The 19,812-nt window shown below is 40.2% G+C and overlaps 2 protein-coding genes and 1 long non-coding RNA gene across 6 annotated transcripts in view; 1 reads left to right on the top strand and 2 right to left on the bottom strand.

Annotated features, from left to right (window-relative positions):
- Window positions 1-19,812, bottom strand: part of LOC148408957 (cationic amino acid transporter 2) — an 85,597-nt gene that overhangs the window by 44,713 nt on the left and 21,072 nt on the right. The window lies entirely within an intron of this gene.
- On the top strand, window positions 713-8,572 carry LOC148408958 (uncharacterized). The gene is made up of 3 exons (XR_015868529.1): window positions 713-850; window positions 8,335-8,401; window positions 8,493-8,572. It is a non-coding gene; the product is annotated as an uncharacterized LOC148408958 (long non-coding RNA).
- Window positions 2,562-4,304, bottom strand: gsx1 (GS homeobox 1). The gene is made up of 2 exons (XM_088441190.1): window positions 3,351-4,304; window positions 2,562-3,263 (listed from the first exon to the last, which is right to left on the bottom strand). The coding sequence occupies exons 1-2, from the start codon at window positions 3,730-3,732 to the stop codon at window positions 2,908-2,910; spliced, it is 738 nt and encodes a 245-aa protein (XP_088297316.1). The 5' UTR covers window positions 3,733-4,304; the 3' UTR covers window positions 2,562-2,907.

Genomic DNA, 19,812 nt, shown 5'->3' with positions numbered 1-19,812 from the left:
AATATCATCATTTATTAACTTAAATTTGTGAAACGCTTGCCCCGCATGCATAAACATGCCGGTCGCATCTGTTGTTAAATTAAGGCAAAGCAAAGTGAAGAAACGTAAACAAAAATGTAATTATACTAGATGACAATAACACTAATTATATTTATATTGCTCTTTCTAAGAAAGTCAACAAACCAAAAAATAAGAGGTGGCGATCCCGGAGCCGCATTTCTCTTTCGTCCGTTAAAATGAGGCCAACAAACAAGTTTAAACAAGTACAAAAGTGTTTTAAAAAGACAACAAAGACTCCAAGTTGTTTGGTTTGCATTCGGGCCGCTGTCAAGATTATTTACAGGGCTGCGGCAAGTTTGAAAGTGGTCGAGTGTGCAGCGGCTGCACAAGCAAGCCTGCACGCTCTCATTGAGAAGCCACGTGTCCGTTTTGCAAAGCCTCTCCAACTTAACCACCTCCTTTGTACCACTAACCCACATCGGCAGCGTCCCTCCACATAAAGGGATTTGCAATTTCAAGATATTTCAGCTTAAATGTTTTTGACAGTTCCCTCGCTTTTACCTCGGCTTGGTTATTTTCACTGTGCCAAATGGGTCACCTTGGGTTGCTGTCTGCGCGCAAAGGGCTTTTGCGCGCATTCAGCCTGAATTTTTTCCAACTTTCCTTGACGGGGAAACCAGCTGCTGGTCGTGAAAAGACGGCTTATTAATTGTCCTTTGTCATGCAGAATTGCTTGATTTCTAAAGAAACGTACAAAGGCTCTTTTTCAGGATTCAAGTATTTTGTTTCGTGCGTATTTTCAAACCATCGAATCAGCTGCAAGCGCTGCGCCCGTCTACCAGACTCTCAGGTACTGACTGCCTGCTCCTTTTGTCCCCTTTTAATGCTGTTGTAAATCGGGCAGACTGATTTGTTACAAGCCCTTCTTTTAATCTGATAGATAAGAGACATGTCAAAGAAAGGCCGTAAATAAAAAATTAGCCGGGATAAAGACAAGGGCGAGTCTGCTAGATGGGCGCCTGTTGACTCAAGCGGCTCTCCAGCGTCGGGGGAGCCCTCTCGTCGGCCCCGTCGAGGTTACGTCCACAATCCCCTTTTATTCCTTTCAAAAAGACACCGTGGTCCTTTTTTGCTTCAATGAATTGATCGGCACAAAATTAAGAAGAAATAAATTAAGCATTTGGAGCAGCGGCCGTATAAGCTCCCCCAGGGCGCATAGCCCCGGGCTACTGAATGGATAAAGGCTGCTTTGCAGAGCACATTTGGGGCAAAATGGGGCTATATGATGCAATTAACGAAATAGTCTAATCCAATATCTTAACAAATGCAAATAATGCCGTTTTGTTCGAATGCTTAAGTCAGCCAATAAAGGAAAGTTTAAAAGCGAAACGGAACATCCAAAAGGGACACTGATGAAAAGAGAAGGCGCTGTTGTGCACATTGTGGGTTGTTGTTGTTTTTTGGGGTACCTTTAGACAAGTCTGCGATGCGTTTACAATGAGCCGTATGTAATTTAAAGTGTATCCAGTGCAATAAGATCAATTTGAATTCTAAAGAGTAAAAGGGAAAACCATTAGAACAGTGCGTAAAACAGCTGATTGGACACAATCACAGGCGGCGTGAAAGGATATATTTACTCAAGTATATATTTACGGTATACAGTACAAATAATTTTGAATCATCACTTGTTCATCCGAAACATTATGCTGACGTTTGAGAATTCATGCACAATTTGACTATGAACAGCATATATTCTGGTTGTGTTGTTTCTCTTAATGGACAGCACACGCACAAGCTGCGTAAAACAATGTATTCACTATAGATTTTATGAGACTTTTATAACTCACCACTCGTTTATACGCAATATTATGCTAGCGTTTGGGCATTCATGTACAATTTTCAATTTTCACAATTCTGTTTATGTCATTTTTATTTTCGTGTAAGATTCGTCCCAAAAATGGTAACATATTGAAGCGACGTAAATCCACCTGCTCATGAAAGCGGCAATAAACTTGGCCACACTATGGGGTGCCTTAACAACACAACAATGAGTGTCATGCACACCAAGTCTTGTCTCCTCATTTAATTTCACGCTAGATCGATATCTTAGCGTGTGCACACGAAATGATGCGGGTTGATTCACCCCCGGTGACAATTATCTCATGCAGCCACACGAGACTTATCGTTCAATCCTAAAGACGTCAAATGAATGAATGAGTGGCAGTGAAATCTGATTTAAAGATCACCCACGGGAAAAAAAAAACGCTAATAGATATTTATTACCATTTCGCAATAAAGAGGAGAAAATAGCTCGTTTTTCACTCCACGTTCAAGTTAAGCACAATGTCAAAACTATTAAAGCCGATTTCTCTTTAAGATGCAACAAAAAGCTGCACATCAGTCGCTTTCACTAAGTTCTACTTTAAGTATAAGATGTTATGCATGCTGAGCAAATTGTTTTTGCAGTGTGTGCATGAAACTCAGTTGACTGCATAGATTTGGCTGAGATTTACGCGCGCGAGGAAATGCGCTTAAAAAGACCACCAAGACAACATAACCCGTACGGCTCAGAAATACGTTTTTATTTCAACATTTTTAAATAAATAAATAAATTTGCAGTGACACTGAATAATATCTTTGAGACCGAGCTCAACCCAAAGCCGTAAAAACGCTATTAGATGTTTTTTTTTTCCTGCCGTTTGGATTCGCCTTTACAAATGTGCCTGGGGGTTGAGAAACAAGAAATTAACCGTTTTCAGAATAAAACTACAAAACGTACAACATGTATACAGAATTATACAATAATTCAGGACATTTCCCTGATTAAATATTCTCTTTATGTACACAAGTGGAACAAGTCTTTTTGGCTCATGTTTAAAAAAGAAAATGAATGGTCCAAATTGGAGTTCAGGGGGAGACAGACAAGTCCACATCATCCTTTTCGGAGAATGATGAAGGGGACACGGGCATGTCGTCCTCTTCTTCCTCCGAGCATCTTGCTGCCGACGAACATTTGCAAGCGTTGCTGGCAGTTCGTGGTCCGCCGGATCCGCTCTTGCCCTCCTTTTTGTGCTTGACCCTGCGGTTCTGGAACCAGATCTTGACCTGTTTCTCGGAGAGGTTGAGATACGTGGCGATCTCGATGCGCCTCAGCCGGGACAGGTACATGTTGGAGGTGAACTCGCGCTCCAGCTCCAAAAGTTGCGTGCTGGTGAAGGCCGTGCGCATGCGCTTGCTGCTCTGGAGTTTGCCGTTGCTGTTTTCTGTTTAAAAAAAAAAAAAAACGAGATCGTCAGGACGTTGTGATGCTGTGAGGAGAAGCGTTAAATTTAATGAACCTGCGGTCTCACCGATGGAGATGCAGTGGTACTGTCGCGGGTCTGGCACCGCGTAGGCGGCCTGGTACATGGCGGCTCCATGGCCGAGGTTGATGCCGTTGGACGAAGCGTGCTGCCTGGAGAGGGCCGTGTGGCAGTACTGCGAACCGAAGGCCGGGAACGACGCTTTGAGGAGCGGCAGCGCGGGCGGAGGAGGGTGCAACTGCGAGGCGGCCATGCATAGCGGGCAGAAGCACAGCAAGCCGGCTTTCCTGGAGTGGCACGAGCCCGGCAGCCCGTGCGGGTGTTGGCCGGGTGAGTGGACGGCGTACGGGAAGAGAGGCGGGCTGTTCTCGCTGCCCTTGTCGTTGGCCTCTCGCAAAATCAACGAATCCACGAGAAAGGACCTCGGCATGGTTGCGGTGGGCGACGGGCGACGTGGGAGAGAGCGGACAGCGAAGTGGTGCTGAAGGCGCGCCGGGGGCTCCTTAAATAGGCGCCGCCATGTGACGCTTACGCTGCAAGCGGCCCAGAGCCCTCAATAGGGTTTTGTGCTTTTCCCACTGCACGCTTCCCCATTATTTCACTTGTTAACTAAATGAACTGCATAATGTAGTCTATTCTTGTCAGCCCCACCCACGCCGCGAGAGGCGGCACTGCCCCATGCGCCTTTTATCATATTTGATCATAAAACACGTCTTAAATTGGCACATTCAAAAAGACAACAAGTTGTGCACGAAACCATCAGAAATCCGAAATGTCCAAATGTATTGGATAGCGAATTGCAGTCATTGCAGTTATGATCATTGTGACTTTTATTTCTTTTACAATTTTTGCATTCGCATTGATGCTGGAATTTTACCCGAGACGGTCCTCATCAGCAATGTTTTACTTCAACAAACATTATGATAATAAAGAGATTTCCAGATGGAAATATTTTTGGTATTTTTGATTAAGATTTTGGTTTTACACCACATTTTACAGGAAGTGAACAAATTATTAACTGTTAGCAATTTAAAACAAATGTTTTTTTTTTCATATACATTTCAGTTATTGGAGAGGTCATTTCAATAGTTAAATATATGGGACTTAAATAACACAAACATTTCTATTGAAATTAGAATAGTTTTCAAGGTATCCTGCAGTTTTTTTTTTCTCTTTAGAGGTGGATTATCAAAACATACCATCCATCTGCATTTGGACCGGCCCTTTAGAACCGAGTCATAAAGTTTACCCACCCCGCTTTAAAACAGTTGGGTTGAAAAACAAAAAAGGACCAACTCAACATTTGGGTGAATTTTACATAAGTCTCCCGGTTGTTTTATATCTAACAAGTTCTGGCATGCACCTGACAACTTTCAATCTCGTCATGACTTCAAATCTCGTCATGACGACTTTAAATCTCGCCATGATAATTTATCACTTGCCATGACGTTTAAAATCTGTATTTTAAAGTTTTTTTTGTTTTGTTTTGTTTTACCTCGGCCTGCGTAACAGCTGAATGTAAAGTTTATGCTAACCAATTTAGGGTTAATGTGTCATTGCAGAAAAAAGGGACAAGTCATTGCCTGAAGGCAGTTGTGTTAAAGAGCAGTGATTAATTCCTTTGCTCCGGCCCCCGCCGAGCCGGGGGCGGGAGGGGTGGTGGTTTGGAAGAATATGTAAAAATAACCAGGTTTTCACTCGCCGGCCCTTATTGAATGTCATTGTGGAGGCTTTCAATGAGGGAGAAAGAGAGTCGAATTAAAGTGTGTGACAGCGGCGGATAGACGCAACAAAGGCGACTCTGTCATGGAGCAGCGCGGCTTCGCCTTGCGCTCTCATTCAATTAGCTAATAGGAAAACATTTTCTTTCACTTTAAGGCGCTCTGAACACGACCTTCAAAGACGTGCAAGTAGCCCCAGCACGAAAACAGTTGGGATATTTTCAAAATCATTTGACCTCAAAAAATATGAAGCAAACCGGGTTCCAATAATTGTTTTGGCCTTATATTTTTGAGCCATCCACTTTGAAACGCATGCAGGATAAATGCTGTCTGTGTGACCGTTAAAAGTGGCCCTAGCAGCACACCACTAATATGCAATAAACCTTAGACCCGTAATTAGGGTTCGCCATTAGGAGCAGTTAAACCCTGAGATGATATTTGTTGTCACAGGAGACAAAAATGTCTTTTCGTTGACAGGATTTTACTCAGTCACTCTCATAACTTGTAATATGATCTTCAAAAATGACGTTTGTTTAAATATAAATTGTTAAACAAATATATGTGTGGGGAGAGGGGTGGAGATGTGTGGCATCTTGAGTTGTGCTCTGCATAAATCTGCTATTAGACACACTAATTCCCAAATTATGTACAGCAGTCTCCCCGTGGATAAGAATAGAAATTCTGAGGGGTGCCAGCAGGGAGACTCATCCCAATTTGCCATCCCAACTGGAGACTGACAAATAGTTCTGACCTCCCTCTGGAGGCGAAGACTAGAAGTGCAAAAAAAAAATGTCTGGCTTCATCATCACTTGTTACTGAGGAAAATAATCCCGCCTGCTCCCAGTATACTGTTTCTGCACACAGTTTCAATAATCACGCACAGAGCTAATCCAAGTAATATTTACAGCTGCTTGGAGAATCTCCAGGAGTGAATTATTTATAAGATATTAAATTGGAACAATTGCCATCACTCAAATTCATCCCTGATGATAAGGCTGACCAGTGCCTGCTGTGTTGCAAGAGGAGATCATTTTCAGGGGCTTTTATGCAATTATACCCAAAGATCTCGTGCCCGCTGACATAAAGAGCGCAGTCTGTTTATGGAGATGTAGTCAATATCTCCTTTTCTTTAGGTATGAATAATTCATAGTTTAAGACACTATCCCCCCCTCACTTAATATGTACGCGCACTTAAACACCCACACATCTCTAATAGCAATGATGGTTTTAGCTGACAGTGTAACAGGATTTAAGGTCCCAGTGGGGTTTGGGCCGCGCTGACGATGGGCGCTGTGACTGTCGACGTGACACAGAGGGCCGGCTGCCCCTCCTAATCTCCCCCTGAGGCAACATGGCAGAGTGCAGATCCTGCTGCACCTCTCCGGGCACACAAAGGCCTGATTATCATTCATATGCTCACCACAAACACCAGTCCAATAGATAACAGATGACACATAAGTACCCGTTGAATGGCGCAATATGTTTGGGCTGTTGGAGTCTATAGGGACCAATGAATCTTTAAGCGAGAGGGATTCGGTAATGCGTGTCGGGGAGAGTGACGGGGAGGGGCTCCACAGGTGATGTGGTCTTGTGCGAATTTATGCTTAAATAAATACAAGCTGTCAAAACTACCACATAGTTTCAATGTGAAAATAAATGAGGGAAAGATATAGAGTAAAAATAATCTTAGAAAATCATGTTAGCGGCGGTAGAGAGGACAAGCGTCTGAAAACATCCATTACAGGGCTCAATCCGAGCATTCAAACATAAAATAAGCACATTTGAAATCATGGATATTTTTGGGATCGACATTTAACAAACTCAATTTTTATTTATTATTGGTCAATTAAATAGACCCTAATAGGCACGCGCTTCCATGAATCACAGCATGAAGTCTAGCTCGGGAAATTTTAATCCGTCCATTTAGAAAATGTATAATGTGGAATGACCCTGATGTTGGATTCAACATTTTTAGAAAGGTAAAAAATTCATCTTTGGTATTAAATGAGTTAAAAATGCCTCTGATTCGGACAAGTCTGAACAACATGAACCGGTCCCACTAAAAGTCCCAGTGTGGTTATCCTGTCCCAAGTAAAAAAATACATTGTGAAGCTGAGATAAGACTGTTTGGCATCATATGTTGGAGAGTAGACCACACAATATAATGGCAATTTTATATTAAAAAAAAAAAAAAAAACTGAGGAAAAAAACTCAACTCATTTCTTCACCCATAATTTCATCATGAGTCAGTGCCGTTTCAAATCCATTCTGTGGCGTGCATAAAAATACTCCAAGGACTGGATCTTTCCTATGCATTCTGCCCGATATAGTGCTGCGAGTCCGATTTTGGGTCCAACGACATGTGGTTTGGATCTTGCTAACGCAGTGTCTCTTCTTAATCTCGCTCAACATGTGAGCAGTATGGCACCCTAAACAACTACTCTATTATCATGAACTTATTCCGGGTGTACAGTAGCTGTGAATCAAAAAAGGCTTGTAGTTGCTTTATCTTCTTTCACAACAATATTTTTCATCTGTTTCTTGGGTAAGGACAAAAATTGGAAAAAAGAGCTTTCCCCCATGGCATGGAACACTCTTAGTGATTTAACAGAGGCTCTCTGAAATTATGCCACTTGAAGATTTTCATTCAACCCAAATCGGACTATCAAATCGAGACCACTAAACGGTGCCTGTGTTTTAAGTTTGAAATTGCTACAGATAAGGGGTATTATGTTAATTTTGCATATTTGATCACAGATGTAGTCAATACTAGTAGTCAGTAATTCATCCATCCATTTTCTACAGCCGCTTATTTTCACAGTATAATTTAATATTGTTTTGGCATAACTGAAATTTTGTTTTTGGATATAATTTAATAACATGTGCTTTGAACATCGTTTTTAGATACCATTTTGACAGGTTAAAGTTCACTTATGCATTACCTTTAACTAATATTTTTTGAAGGCTTTTCATCTAAGCCAGAGGTGTCCAAAGTGGGTCCTCGAGGGCCGCTGTCCTGCATGTTTTCCAGGTTTCTTTTCCTGACACACCTGATTCAAATGGTCAGGATCGTTATCACATTTCTGCTGAGCTTGCTGATGAGCTGATCATTTGAATCAGGTGTGTCAGGAAAAGAAACCTGGAAAACATGTAGGACAGTGGCCCTCGAGGACCGACTTTGGACACCCCTGATCTAAGCGAGGGCAACTTTTTAGCCATCATGGACTTTTACAAGGATAGAGAATTTTAATTTTGGATAATATGGTGGAGAATCAAGTTTTTGTTTAGTGATATTCTAACAAAATGTCAAGTGTTGACAGGCTGAAGAAGGACCTTGGATGGCACCTCCTTACTTGGATGAGGCTCCATGGCTCCAAGGTAGAGGGGATTGGATGAAAGTTTGAACAAATGGATAACCGTTCTGGGCCAAAAGAGAACTGATGCTGTTTTCTTTCATCTGCTTGTCAAGGTTAAGAAGTACCAGGTTGAGACTGAGAAGACAAAACGGGCCATGATCCTAATCTTGCCAACCCCCAGCTATAAAGACAGACTAAATTGGTAGGTATTCTATATGTGAGATTTTATTGATCCTTTCAAAGAAAATGAAAACATTTCTTAGGTAAGTGCATACTTGCTAATTTATTTGGACTTTGTACCTTGAAACAGGGCCACAAAATGCACATTTTCTAAAAAGGGGCAATTGAGATTTAATTTCCATTTTTGAGTTTTCGCATATCTTGTTCAATCTGTTTTTTCTTTTAGATCACTGACACCAACTGATGAGCCTAATTAAAAAAAAAAAACAGCAAACATGTTCACAAAGTTGGTCATTTTGGTCGAGATTGCAGACTTTCTCAACGTAAGATCCTCTGCAGTAGTGCTTCTCAAATGGGGCCTATGTAAAAGCACTTCAGAGGGCACATCAGACCTTAACAGAATTTCTTTAGGTACCATATTTAATGTTGTGAAAGGAACCATACAGTTTTGCTTTCACATTAAGAGCAAATTAATTGGAACATGAAACCACTTATTCCTAAATTGGGTTATACTTGGGACTCATTTACAAAACTCTGTATGCTTTTATTTTGTAAAGTTTTATATGTTGCCATTACTAATGCAAATTTCCAGCATATGAGCCAGAAATACAAGTGGAATTGCTGAACAAGATGGGCCTAAAGATCCAACAACAAATGTTATTCTTAAGTATAATAAATCAGACACAGGTGGCAAAATATTTGGCTTTAAGACTTTTTTGGATTGTTTAGTTTTTTCATTCCACATAGTTTGCAGTTGGAGGTACTGACTGCAAAAATGTGTATTTCAGTCACTGTTTTTTTATTCACTGATGAATGCCATGCTACTCTTGTGAATAACTGTTCTGCATCATTGAGAACACTTTTGAAGTAATTAAAAAAAGAAAAAAAAACAAAACAACACTCTACTCGTTGTGGTAATTGTGTTCCCAGAAATTTACTTTATTATATGTGATAATATAATGTGAACTCTTAAATATTCCTGGGTTATAGCAAAGAAGGGTTTCTAACTAATTTATCCATGATTAAATCATAAGGAATGGTCAAATGCGGTAATTGTGGGTCTGGTCCTGTCATTTAATGTAAAAGATGTGGCATTTAGTGTCCTTTCTTGGTCCAGCTACGATAGTGTTCCTGAGTTGTGAAAGTCAAGCAATAAAGATTTTAACAAAAGGGTCCAAAAATGAGCTAAACTTTACATTATTTGGATACATCTCATTCTGGGCTGTGTGCATTCAAAGGGAATACATTCTACAATGAATTGTTGCAAATGACTTATTTTTATGCAACACAGATCCACGAATGTTTCTGTTGTCTTCTAATGAAGTTTGCCCATTTTGCTTTCTTTTCAATAGATTCCGAGTTGCCGTGGAGCCTAGCGAGTGTATGACAGGAATAAATGAGAGATAAATGCAAACCTGAGAGTCTAGCCATCCTAATGAGCCAATTTACATCTAAATGTGACGACGTTATGGGAACTAAGAGGCTCAAGTTTTCCATGACGTTTTGACATCTCACCAAGCTATCCCATTGGCTTTCGTAACGTTTGTCATTTACGTGGTTCTTCCAGATATCTCCTCACACGTGGAGATCAATGAAAAGTAAGGAATTAATGATAAATGCATATCAGTCAAAATATAACATGGAGGGGGAAAAAAAGAGCCATTAGAGGTGTAAATATATTTGGATGATTTCAAATTCCCTTTTGATGTAAATCCATTTGTTCTGCTATAGATATGTCTGAAAGTTTCCCTTTGACCCCATTCATATAAAAGCCTTGAAACACTCTTCAAAGGGGTTTGTTAGCCTGTGAAGGTCACTAGGCGATTACGTATGGCTGACTCACATTTTTCCAAATCAGCAGACTTTTGGCCTAGAAATAACAGGTCAAACCAATGAATTTAATGAACTCTGGCCCACACAATGAAGGCTTCTTGCCATTTGAACTCCAGCAAAGGGATATGGGCAGGTCAGCAAGGCCTTTCAAGGGGTCTGTACACAAATGTGACAGAGAGGAGGCGCTTGAGTGTCCACGTTGACAAGTTGTTCAAAGTGGCGGGGATGTCAGTGACAGTGCCTTCATCCACACAGGCCCTTTTGTCCCACGTTTTGTGTCCTTCGCTGCACCGTGAACGGTCCCCCCAGTACAAAAGCCCAAGGCGGCAAAGCGCCTTTTGCGATGTTCTGTTTGCCTTATTTCTCTCCGCCGAATGTCATGCTGCAGGCCAACACGCCCGAGACGTTATTGTGTGCAAAACAAAGAGGAATTATGGCGCCGAACAACTTTTGATGACGACTCGCCGATCCTCCCTCCTTTTCACTTGACTTTCCCGATCCTCCCCTCCATCACTCGCCATTCACTTTCTCGCTTTCCTGCATTGTCAGTTTTCTCTCCAGTTGCATTTCTGGCACTCTGATGTTTCCACGGAACAGTCTTTCAAATCAACAAAAGATCACAGGAACACCGGATGGGAGGACGTTTCATCTTTGTCGGAATTCCCGCTATACCGCGAGCTCCCTCGACGCAGCTGCGAGGCCGTTTTGTGAGAACAAACATCTTTAAGCATATGCTCGTAGTGTGTTCACTTAATTGAGTCAATTGGGGGCTCATGGGAAACCACAGAGGGGGGTAAGAGTCGGGGAGGAGGGAGGTCAGAGAGCAGGGACAGCAGCGCCTAAACACTAAAAGTTAAAAACAACAAAAAAACTCGTTCAAATTGTGGCAAATTTTCAGCTTCGTATATTACAGAGATTTGCTTCAGCGGAGGCAACAAAACACACGTAAGTGCTTAAAGTTGAAAAGCTAGGACCTTTAAAGGGAACAAACAAACCACTGTGACTCCTTGAAAGTTTATGGTTTTCTCATTAATGACCTCCTGCGGTTTGCACTATTTCCTCCCCATTCATCTCCCATTAGTTTCTGTTCAGGGGTCGCCTTTGTTTTGGAGCGCTCTTCATTTTTTTTTTTTTTTTTTTTAAGGGTGAAGCTGTTTGACTGCCAACACAAACTGACTTCTGAAATGTGGACAAAAGCTTTGAAAAACATTACGGCGGAAAGTTTTGAAGACAATCCAAGGCCACCAATAAATGCATTGATTGCTGTCATCGTGTTGCTTGGACTAAACATAACAGAAAAATAAAGGGGGAAAAGCTGCTTCTTTAAATGTGTAAATGGAATGAAACTGTAATTATAGTGTCATTTTTTTTTTTTTAACACTGGGTGGATGTAATTGTTCCAAAATTAAAAATGCATTAAAATAAATTGTTCATTATAACAGTGGTTAATATTAGTGGTGAGATATGATGCATTGCAAGCAAAACAAAAATAAAATTAAAAAACCCTATTTTAACACTTTTATAGTTTCCCGAGGGTTTTGTGGGGAAAGTTTTTGAGAGAAAATAATTCATATTTTATGTGTGAGATCTGAAAAAACGTTTTTAATTTATAAAAATAGAAAAAAAAACTTAAAAAAAAATAAAAAGATATAATGTGCTGGAAGTAAAAAAAAGAAATTAAAAAAAAACTAAAATATCTGATGTGCTGGAAGTAAAAACAAACGTTATCGTATTTGTTTCAGCACTTTTCTAGTGGGGAGCATTTATGGTCCTTAAGGGTTTAAACGTTCACAAAATGTTAAGTGGCCTCAAGGACCAATTGTATTCATCTTTTTTTTTAACTCTGTTCACACTCCGCTTTTGACAGAACTGGGAATGTATAGTTCCCTCTCTTTTTCTCTCGCTTAAGAGTTATGACACAAGCAGTGTGAAAAAGAGATTTAGCCTAATTCAAAGTCTATATCCGAGCACATGTGTGAGAGTCGATGTGATGACGGGTCACTGCCCATCTCTCCGGGTCTCCCCTGCATTCTGCAGATACGCTCTATTGGGGAGGCGACACGCGGCGGGGCGCTGCTGGGAGCTAGTTACTTTTTCACCGTTACCATAGAAACCGACACACTGGCTCTCAGCTGGTCAAGGCCAGAGGTCCGCCGACTTTCACACTACTCTAACGCTACGGCAGAATCCAAAATGGATCTCAGCGCTCTGAATAATCAGCGTTTATACTTGGTTCAAGGACAAAATGAGATGCCAGACAAAAAAGAAGAGGCCTCCTATTTATAATGAACACAAGATGGAAAACAGCAGCGTAATACAGTCAGTGTTGTTGGCTGCTGATGTGAAGGGAACCTGTCAAGTAGGTTATGATGGCAAAATAGGCAACAGTTGACCAAAAAAAAAAACCTGTGAAAAATTGTAATGAAAGCAATGTATTGCCGTACAGGCATAATCACCGAGTTGTTTAATTGCTCACTAAGGATTTAGGGGAGCATTAATCCTAACGCAGGTGAGGAAAAGTGGATGCAACTGGCTGGCAGAAATAAAGTTGACGGTGGTCTAACATTCACAATAGTGATTGAAAGCTCTTGATTGCCATCCCTTGTTTGTGTGTGTACCTTGGACAGCAATGGGCAGAAAGGGACATTAAAAAAAGAGTTTCACAACTAACCCAAAGTTGTTGGAGGAATATTAATTATTTTGCACAGAATAAAGAATATATGACTGAGCATGCATGTTCTCGTTGTTTTACTCTTTGTGTTCCAATATTACTCATGAATACTATTTGTTAGACCATTTAAGGCAGTTTGTATTGTTTGTTAGCATTAAGCTAGCAGACATTCAAAGTGATGTGGTTGTTCTAAATCCATCCATCCATCCATCCATGGCACACAGAGACCAACAACCAATCATGCACCCAATCACACATAAGGAAAATTTATTATGTCCAAAACACCTGCCTTGTTGGAGTCTGTGGGGAGTTTGCATGGTCTCCCCAAGCTTGCCTAAGTACCCTCATAATACTGTATGTGCTATACGTATGTGCTATATGTATGTGCGTATGTATATGTATGTGTGTATATATATATATATATATATATATATATATATATATATATATATATATATATATATATATATATATATATATATATATATATATATATATGGGTGTGTGTGTGTGTGTGTGTGTGTGTGTGTGTGTGTGTGTGTTACTAAAGATGGCACTGATTATAATGTAATGTAGGCGTGATTATTTTCACTGCTCTGGCATGTTTTTTGTGCAAGGATCGTGGTCTATGGGACTTACAGTCTCAGTGGTATTTCTTGGTGGAAATAGAAGTGGACATTTTTTTAAATTAATTTTATCGACTTATAAACAAGAAATATATACCATATTTTTTTTTCGGGAAAAAAAAAATCAGTAGTGAAAGAGTGAAAACCTTTCATTTTAAAACTGTGTGTAGTTGAGTTGAATTTTATTTTTCAATCAGTCTTATTGCGCATTGTTGATTGATTATTGATAATTCCCCTCATCTCCCGAATGGGAAATTTTACACTTCTACTCCTGTCAATAAGGTGTTGTTGTCAGGCGTGTCAAAACGCCAGCGATTTACCACGTATTGCAAACTTGCGATGCGAGTGCAGTGAGTTTGAGGCACCAAAAGGTACGGTGGAAGTACATCATCAACAAATGATATATACATTACATGCTAGGGATAATAACTGGGCATTGTGAAAGGTACAGGGTCAAAGTTCACCATTGATCCTGTCACCCCTGGCAGGTGCAGCTCACAGGAGTGAGGGGAAGCGGCCCCCTCATCTCTCCCACCTCTTCACGCTGCTCAGCGAGAGAAAGGGAGGAGTGTAAATGAGTGCACTCTAGAAAGCCATCACCTGCTCCCTCCACCCTAAAATCCCCACCGACTCGGCCAGACAGAGATATCCTAGCACCCTAGCCCCAAATTTCGGCAACTCCCGATTAATGAGTGGGACCAAGCGGAGAAAGATAGACGGGCGGACCGACAGAAAGAGGGAGGGGAAGGGAGGGAGTGAGGCGAGGCTGAGTGAAATTTTGAACTATTGGCGTCCATGCCGCGGTTTTGGTTTTTGTTTTGTTTTTGTCCGTTTTGTTGTTTTGAGTATGAGCACATTCACGGCGGCAAAATGTACATTTGTCATGCCTATAGAGGGAAGTGAATTGGGCTGGAAGGTGCATTGAGTTTGTGCGCACAGAGAGCCCAAGGGTGAGGTTGTGTATTGATGTGAGCCCCTCCCAGCTTCTCCCAGATTCCTCCTCTATTGTGACTTTGAGTGAATGTATCCTCTTGCTAAGGGCACTGGAATGTGTCTCCTCAACCCATGTGATGGATGGGGCCTTGTTTTGCACTCCTCCGCCCCTCCCTCTGAATCCCTCGCCCCCCCCCAGCCTTTGACTCTTTCATCGCATCCTTTTATTCGCCGCCAATAAAAGTCAGCGATTCTTCATCGGCCGTTGTGCCGATCTGAGGGCCGCTGTTATTTTTCATCGGGAGTGTGTCACACATCACCATTCAGACCCTCAGTCACACAAATTCAGACGCTGGCACAGAGGCCGAAGCAGGTGGAGATACACCATCAATGAATTATTCAAATGAGACACCCTTCCAAGTCCTTTAAATTTCATTTAAATATTGGCTTAATGTGCTTCACGGGGTCATTTTTACTTGATGATGGGAAATGAGCAGTTTTCGGCCTCGGTAATAAAACACAAAGAATCCCGAAAAGTTCCCATAAAAAAAAACAACATTTTGATTCCTGCAAAAACTATTTAAAAGATGATTAAAAATCCATCATAGCAATTTTCGACAACTGCATAATGAGTGCTTGAAATTTGCTTTGCTTCGCCTATGACTATCAAGGAAAAGAGCCAGACATTTTCCATCCCAGTGGAAAGAACAGAAAACTATTTCAAAAGTATTATTCAACATAGGTTATATAAGAATCTCCAAACAGGAGTCAAATGAATCACCAGTTTCTGTGTTAAGCGATGATAACCTTTACCTCTCAGTACTCAAACTCGCATAAATAAAACAGTTTACATACAACAGATGAAACACAAGCACACACACACCTGCTGTAAATTTGTTTAAAGAGTGAAAAACAAATACCAAATAAATACACACTTCAGAAACTTCAAATATGATCATTGGAGAGGACACCGCCAGTTAATGAACTGAATCAGCCAATCAGGACAATAAGGAGTGTGAGAGGAGTTTCCCAGAGAGAACCCATGCAGGCCTGGGGAGAACGTGCAAACTCTACACTGGAAGGCTGGGGTCAGCTGGATTTGAAGGACATACGAGTGTAGTAAGTCAATCCAAACATTCTTTATACCACATCACAGTGGCTCCGTGCTCACGTGACGACCAGTCATAGCTCACCTTCAGTTTGGTCATGTGACATTTGTAAGATGAGATGATCGGTTGTTTAATGCAGTCCACAGAAGGAGGCAACGTAGCCTTCCTCTGAGATGGTGAAAAAAATGGAAGCATTTTGATGCTTAACTCATATTCCCCAAATGTAATATTAACCGGTAAGCCATGTTTATAATTAGGCTGCATAGAAAAAAATGTTGCGAGGAGTTGACTTCCCCTTTAAAAGGGGAGTCCACTTATTTAGACAATTTCTGTTTTATTTCTGTTTTATTAGTAATTAATTGATAAGTAAATTATTTTTAATGGACAATTAGTTTCTTCAAAACACATTTTATCAGTTGCTGTCGACTGAGAATGACATCTGTGTTCAAGGTTCCGGTAGCAACAAATGACGCCTCACCTGTTGGTCATGTGACATTCGCAAGCTGAACCGCTAATCGGTCGTTTCCTAAACCTTGAGATAATGTGAAGTGGAAAACGTGTATACTAATTTATTTGGGGCCACTGCTGTGAAAATAACCAAATAAGTGGACTATCCCTTTAAGGGGTAGGTTTTGGTGTAAATCAAGATTCTTGACGTTATAAGATACAGTTTATAGGATGATTATACAATGAAATAGTAAAGTTATTCCAAATGTGCTGCATTCCTTCCTAAACGTTGGTTATTCTCAAATCAGACCACTCACAAATAACAGAATAAGTAGAATATAAACTATCAAGAGTGAAAGTATCTTAAAGAAAATATCTAGAAAAATAAGCTAGTTAGCTTGTGATTTTTTTTTCTGACAAAGTGAAATGATACAATATGTCAGGCGGAGCATTGGTTGCGCGTTTTCAACTCTGTTTGTGTATGAGACAATAATGTACATGTTTGCACCAATCTTATTGTAATATCCTGAAGGCATTGCAATGGGAGAGAAAAAGGGCAGTAATGAATTTAGAGGAAAATGGACATTAATGGTATTAACATTACTCATGTTCCATGTAACAAATTATTGGAAATTTGACAAGCACACCAAATTATCTCCTCATGTTGGCCAGGAGTGTGCTGAAGTCCTCTCTACCAGCTGAGGAAAGACCATTTCTGCTCATTTCACTATTTTTAACAATAGAACGGAGCCATTAAGACAAATTAATGTCATTATCAAGTCTCTATGAATATGACAAATACCAGCGTTTCGAGCAGCTTTAGAGGCTATTGACAATAATGAAATTCGCTGTACAGGTACTGAAAAGAAACACTCCAAGTAATTATTTTCTAGTAGCTTGTTTGTCTGCCATCCGTTCATTTGCTTTCATCTCAATTATCTGACTCTGTGAGCATGCGGAGGCGCATAGTGCTCTGCGGCCCACTGAGCGAGGGCCCTAATTGGCCAATTACCGTTCTGTTTCTGGGCTTTTAGTACCGCTGGAGAGTGGAGGGAAACCGCAGCGTGGAAAAGCATGAGGACCTTGCATGCACAAAACCGCACCAAACAAAACCGAAGCAGCCCGTTAACGCTGGCGCTCGGGAGCGGCTTGTGCAAGGCACTGTAAACATGAAAAGTGACAACAGCTACAAACAAACTCTCCGCATCAAATGTGTGGCCACGAATTAGGCGCGTTGATGCAAACATGCCATTACACCTCCGACTGCTCAATTCTGTGCATTCCCCCGGCTTTAAACAACAGCTCAAACTACTGGCGGCTAGAAATTGCCAGTGTTACCCATCATTGCTCACTTTCAGATTTTTGCGTGCTCTGAGGCTTTAGTCTGTGAGGGTCCAAACCCGGCTTAAAAACTAGGGCCCGACTGATTTGATTTTTTGTGAAGCCACCGATTACTAGGACAGAAACAAAACCTAAATTAATTTGCAAATGCAACAGTCTTCAGAGCACTAGTAATGGGTAAAGGTTTTGAGATACAGACTATAATCACATGCAGGATATTAAATATTAGGGGCCAACTGTTTTTTTTTTTTTTTTTTTTAGGATGACGCCGATTAAAATACCAATGGTCAAATAATCAGTTGACAATTATCAAAAGATAGAATGGATAAAATATAATTTGTTTCAATGCATCTCAATAAGTGTCAATGAATAATATGCACATTTTCACTATGTACCACATTCTTCACAAATATCAGGCATCGATACTTACCTTATTTTCCGCACTATAAGGCGCACCTAAAAGCCTTATTTTTTTAAAAAGCTAAGGTGCGCCTTATAATCAAGTGCGCCTTATGTATGGATCAATATTGAGATTGGGATTTGTAGATGGGGAATGAAGTGATAAAGTAAGTTTTACCTGTTTCGTTTGTTTGTTTACAGTTGAACAAGTTTGCTCATGTTGACATTGAGTTATTATGCTATTGAGAGTTATTAGAGAGTTATTATTGTTATTACTTTGAGTATTACTATATTGTGATTGAAAAAAGTTTTAAAATATGTCATTAATTGAGGGTGTGCCTTATATTTGGAAAAAGTTTTAAAATATGTCATTAATTGAGGGTGCGCCTTATAGTGCGGAAAATACGGTATATATATATTTTTTTAATGTGTCATTTTTGATTCACAGAATGAATTGTATGACACAGTTTAGAAAGTTATGAGGGCATTCATTGTTATCATATTTGTTTATGTTATGCGTCATACTGTACATGTACGCTTAATTTATGTTGCAAAACGTATTTTATGACGTTTTTTTAGGCAACTGTGACTTTTGTGTGTAAGGTTGAAACATCCAGGTTGAATCTTTGCAAGACTTTCTTGCATTGCTCAACTGTTGATTGCTTGTAAAATGAAGCTTCGCTTTGTTTCGAATGACTGGTCCGATGAATGATCTTATCAACATATTTCATGATACTTAACTAATCATACAATGTTATGGTATGGATACATGTATAATAAATTATGACACAAGGGTTATTTGTATAGATAAGCTGTAATTGGTTAGAGTACATCAAGTTAAAAAATGAAAATAATTAGCACATATCAGCTTTTTGGATGACTATATTTGAATGGCCATAATGGGCCGGCCAATTAATCGGTCAAGTCCTATTAAATATTAAACGTCTTATCAACCATGACAAGTCCAAAAAGTTTCAGGCAGATTGGAATTACTTGAATGAAAAAAAAAGAAAAATGAAACATTTGTAGCTTGGATTTGATACACATTTTTTGGAACATCAGTTCCAAAACGTTTCTGACAATATCTCTTGTATTTATACTATATTATATAATACTATTTAAACTATAATGTCAAAGTAATGTATTTCAGTTGGACATCACTGGGTAAATGTTGCATAGAAATTGACTTCAGTTTCACAAGTCAGTTTGATAAATTAACTGCTTTCAGTTTATTAAGTGTTTTGTTAATGAGGGCATGTTACATGCTTATAGGCTATTAAAAAAAAAAAAACTTAAAAATACCCCTTGAATCTTTAAATACCATATTTTTCCCTGCCATTGATTTTTTTTTCAAAAACAGAAGCAGATTCTTGATTTTAAAACAGGCATATAAAGTTGGCACCCACTTTTCAACCACACCCTCCCCCTCACTAATTTTCATATTATCCTTGTGCTGTGTGCCCTCCCCCCCCCTCACTTTAACATTCTGTCACGCGCTCCCTGGATCATGTTGCTGCTGTTAATTAAACCCTCTTTGGGATCATTTCCTTGCACAAGTGGCCTCGGTGCAGCACCCATTAGGCAGAAAGCTCTGTTATCTGAATTTCCAAATGTAGCTCAACATTTATTAAAGTGAAATTCATCCAGTAATTGCCCGCCTCGGTGTGCCCCATGTCTCCCTCTTACCTTCGGGGGCCACCTGCTCGGAGGCGCCAACTATTTACCGGCATGACGCAGGGTAATTACACCTCTGACCCAGTCCAATAAGAGCCGGGTAATTGCGTTAGTAAAAAAAATTAACAGCAGCAACATGAGGATCATTATGTAAAAATACCCTGTAATGAAACATTAGTGTTGAATCTATGCAGATTAAAAAACAGCCACAGGTATTTAA

Source organism: Hippichthys cyanospilos, chromosome 18 (assembly GCF_059441005.1).
Source record: "Hippichthys cyanospilos isolate Australia breed blue-spotted pipefish chromosome 18, RoL_Hcya_1.0, whole genome shotgun sequence".
Taxonomy (NCBI): domain Eukaryota; kingdom Metazoa; phylum Chordata; class Actinopteri; order Syngnathiformes; family Syngnathidae; genus Hippichthys; species Hippichthys cyanospilos.
Note: the sequence above shows the minus strand (reverse complement) of the source record. Positions and strands in the feature narration are given on the sequence as shown.

Coding starts and splice junctions, on each gene's coding strand:
- gsx1 (XM_088441190.1), bottom strand. CDS start 3,732: ATGCCGAGGTCCTTTCTCGTGGATTCGTTGATTTTGCGAGAGGCCAAC. Junction 3,264..3,350: donor GTACCACTGCATCTCCATCG/GTGAGACCGCAG, acceptor TTTTTTAAACAG/AAAACAGCAACGGCAAACTC.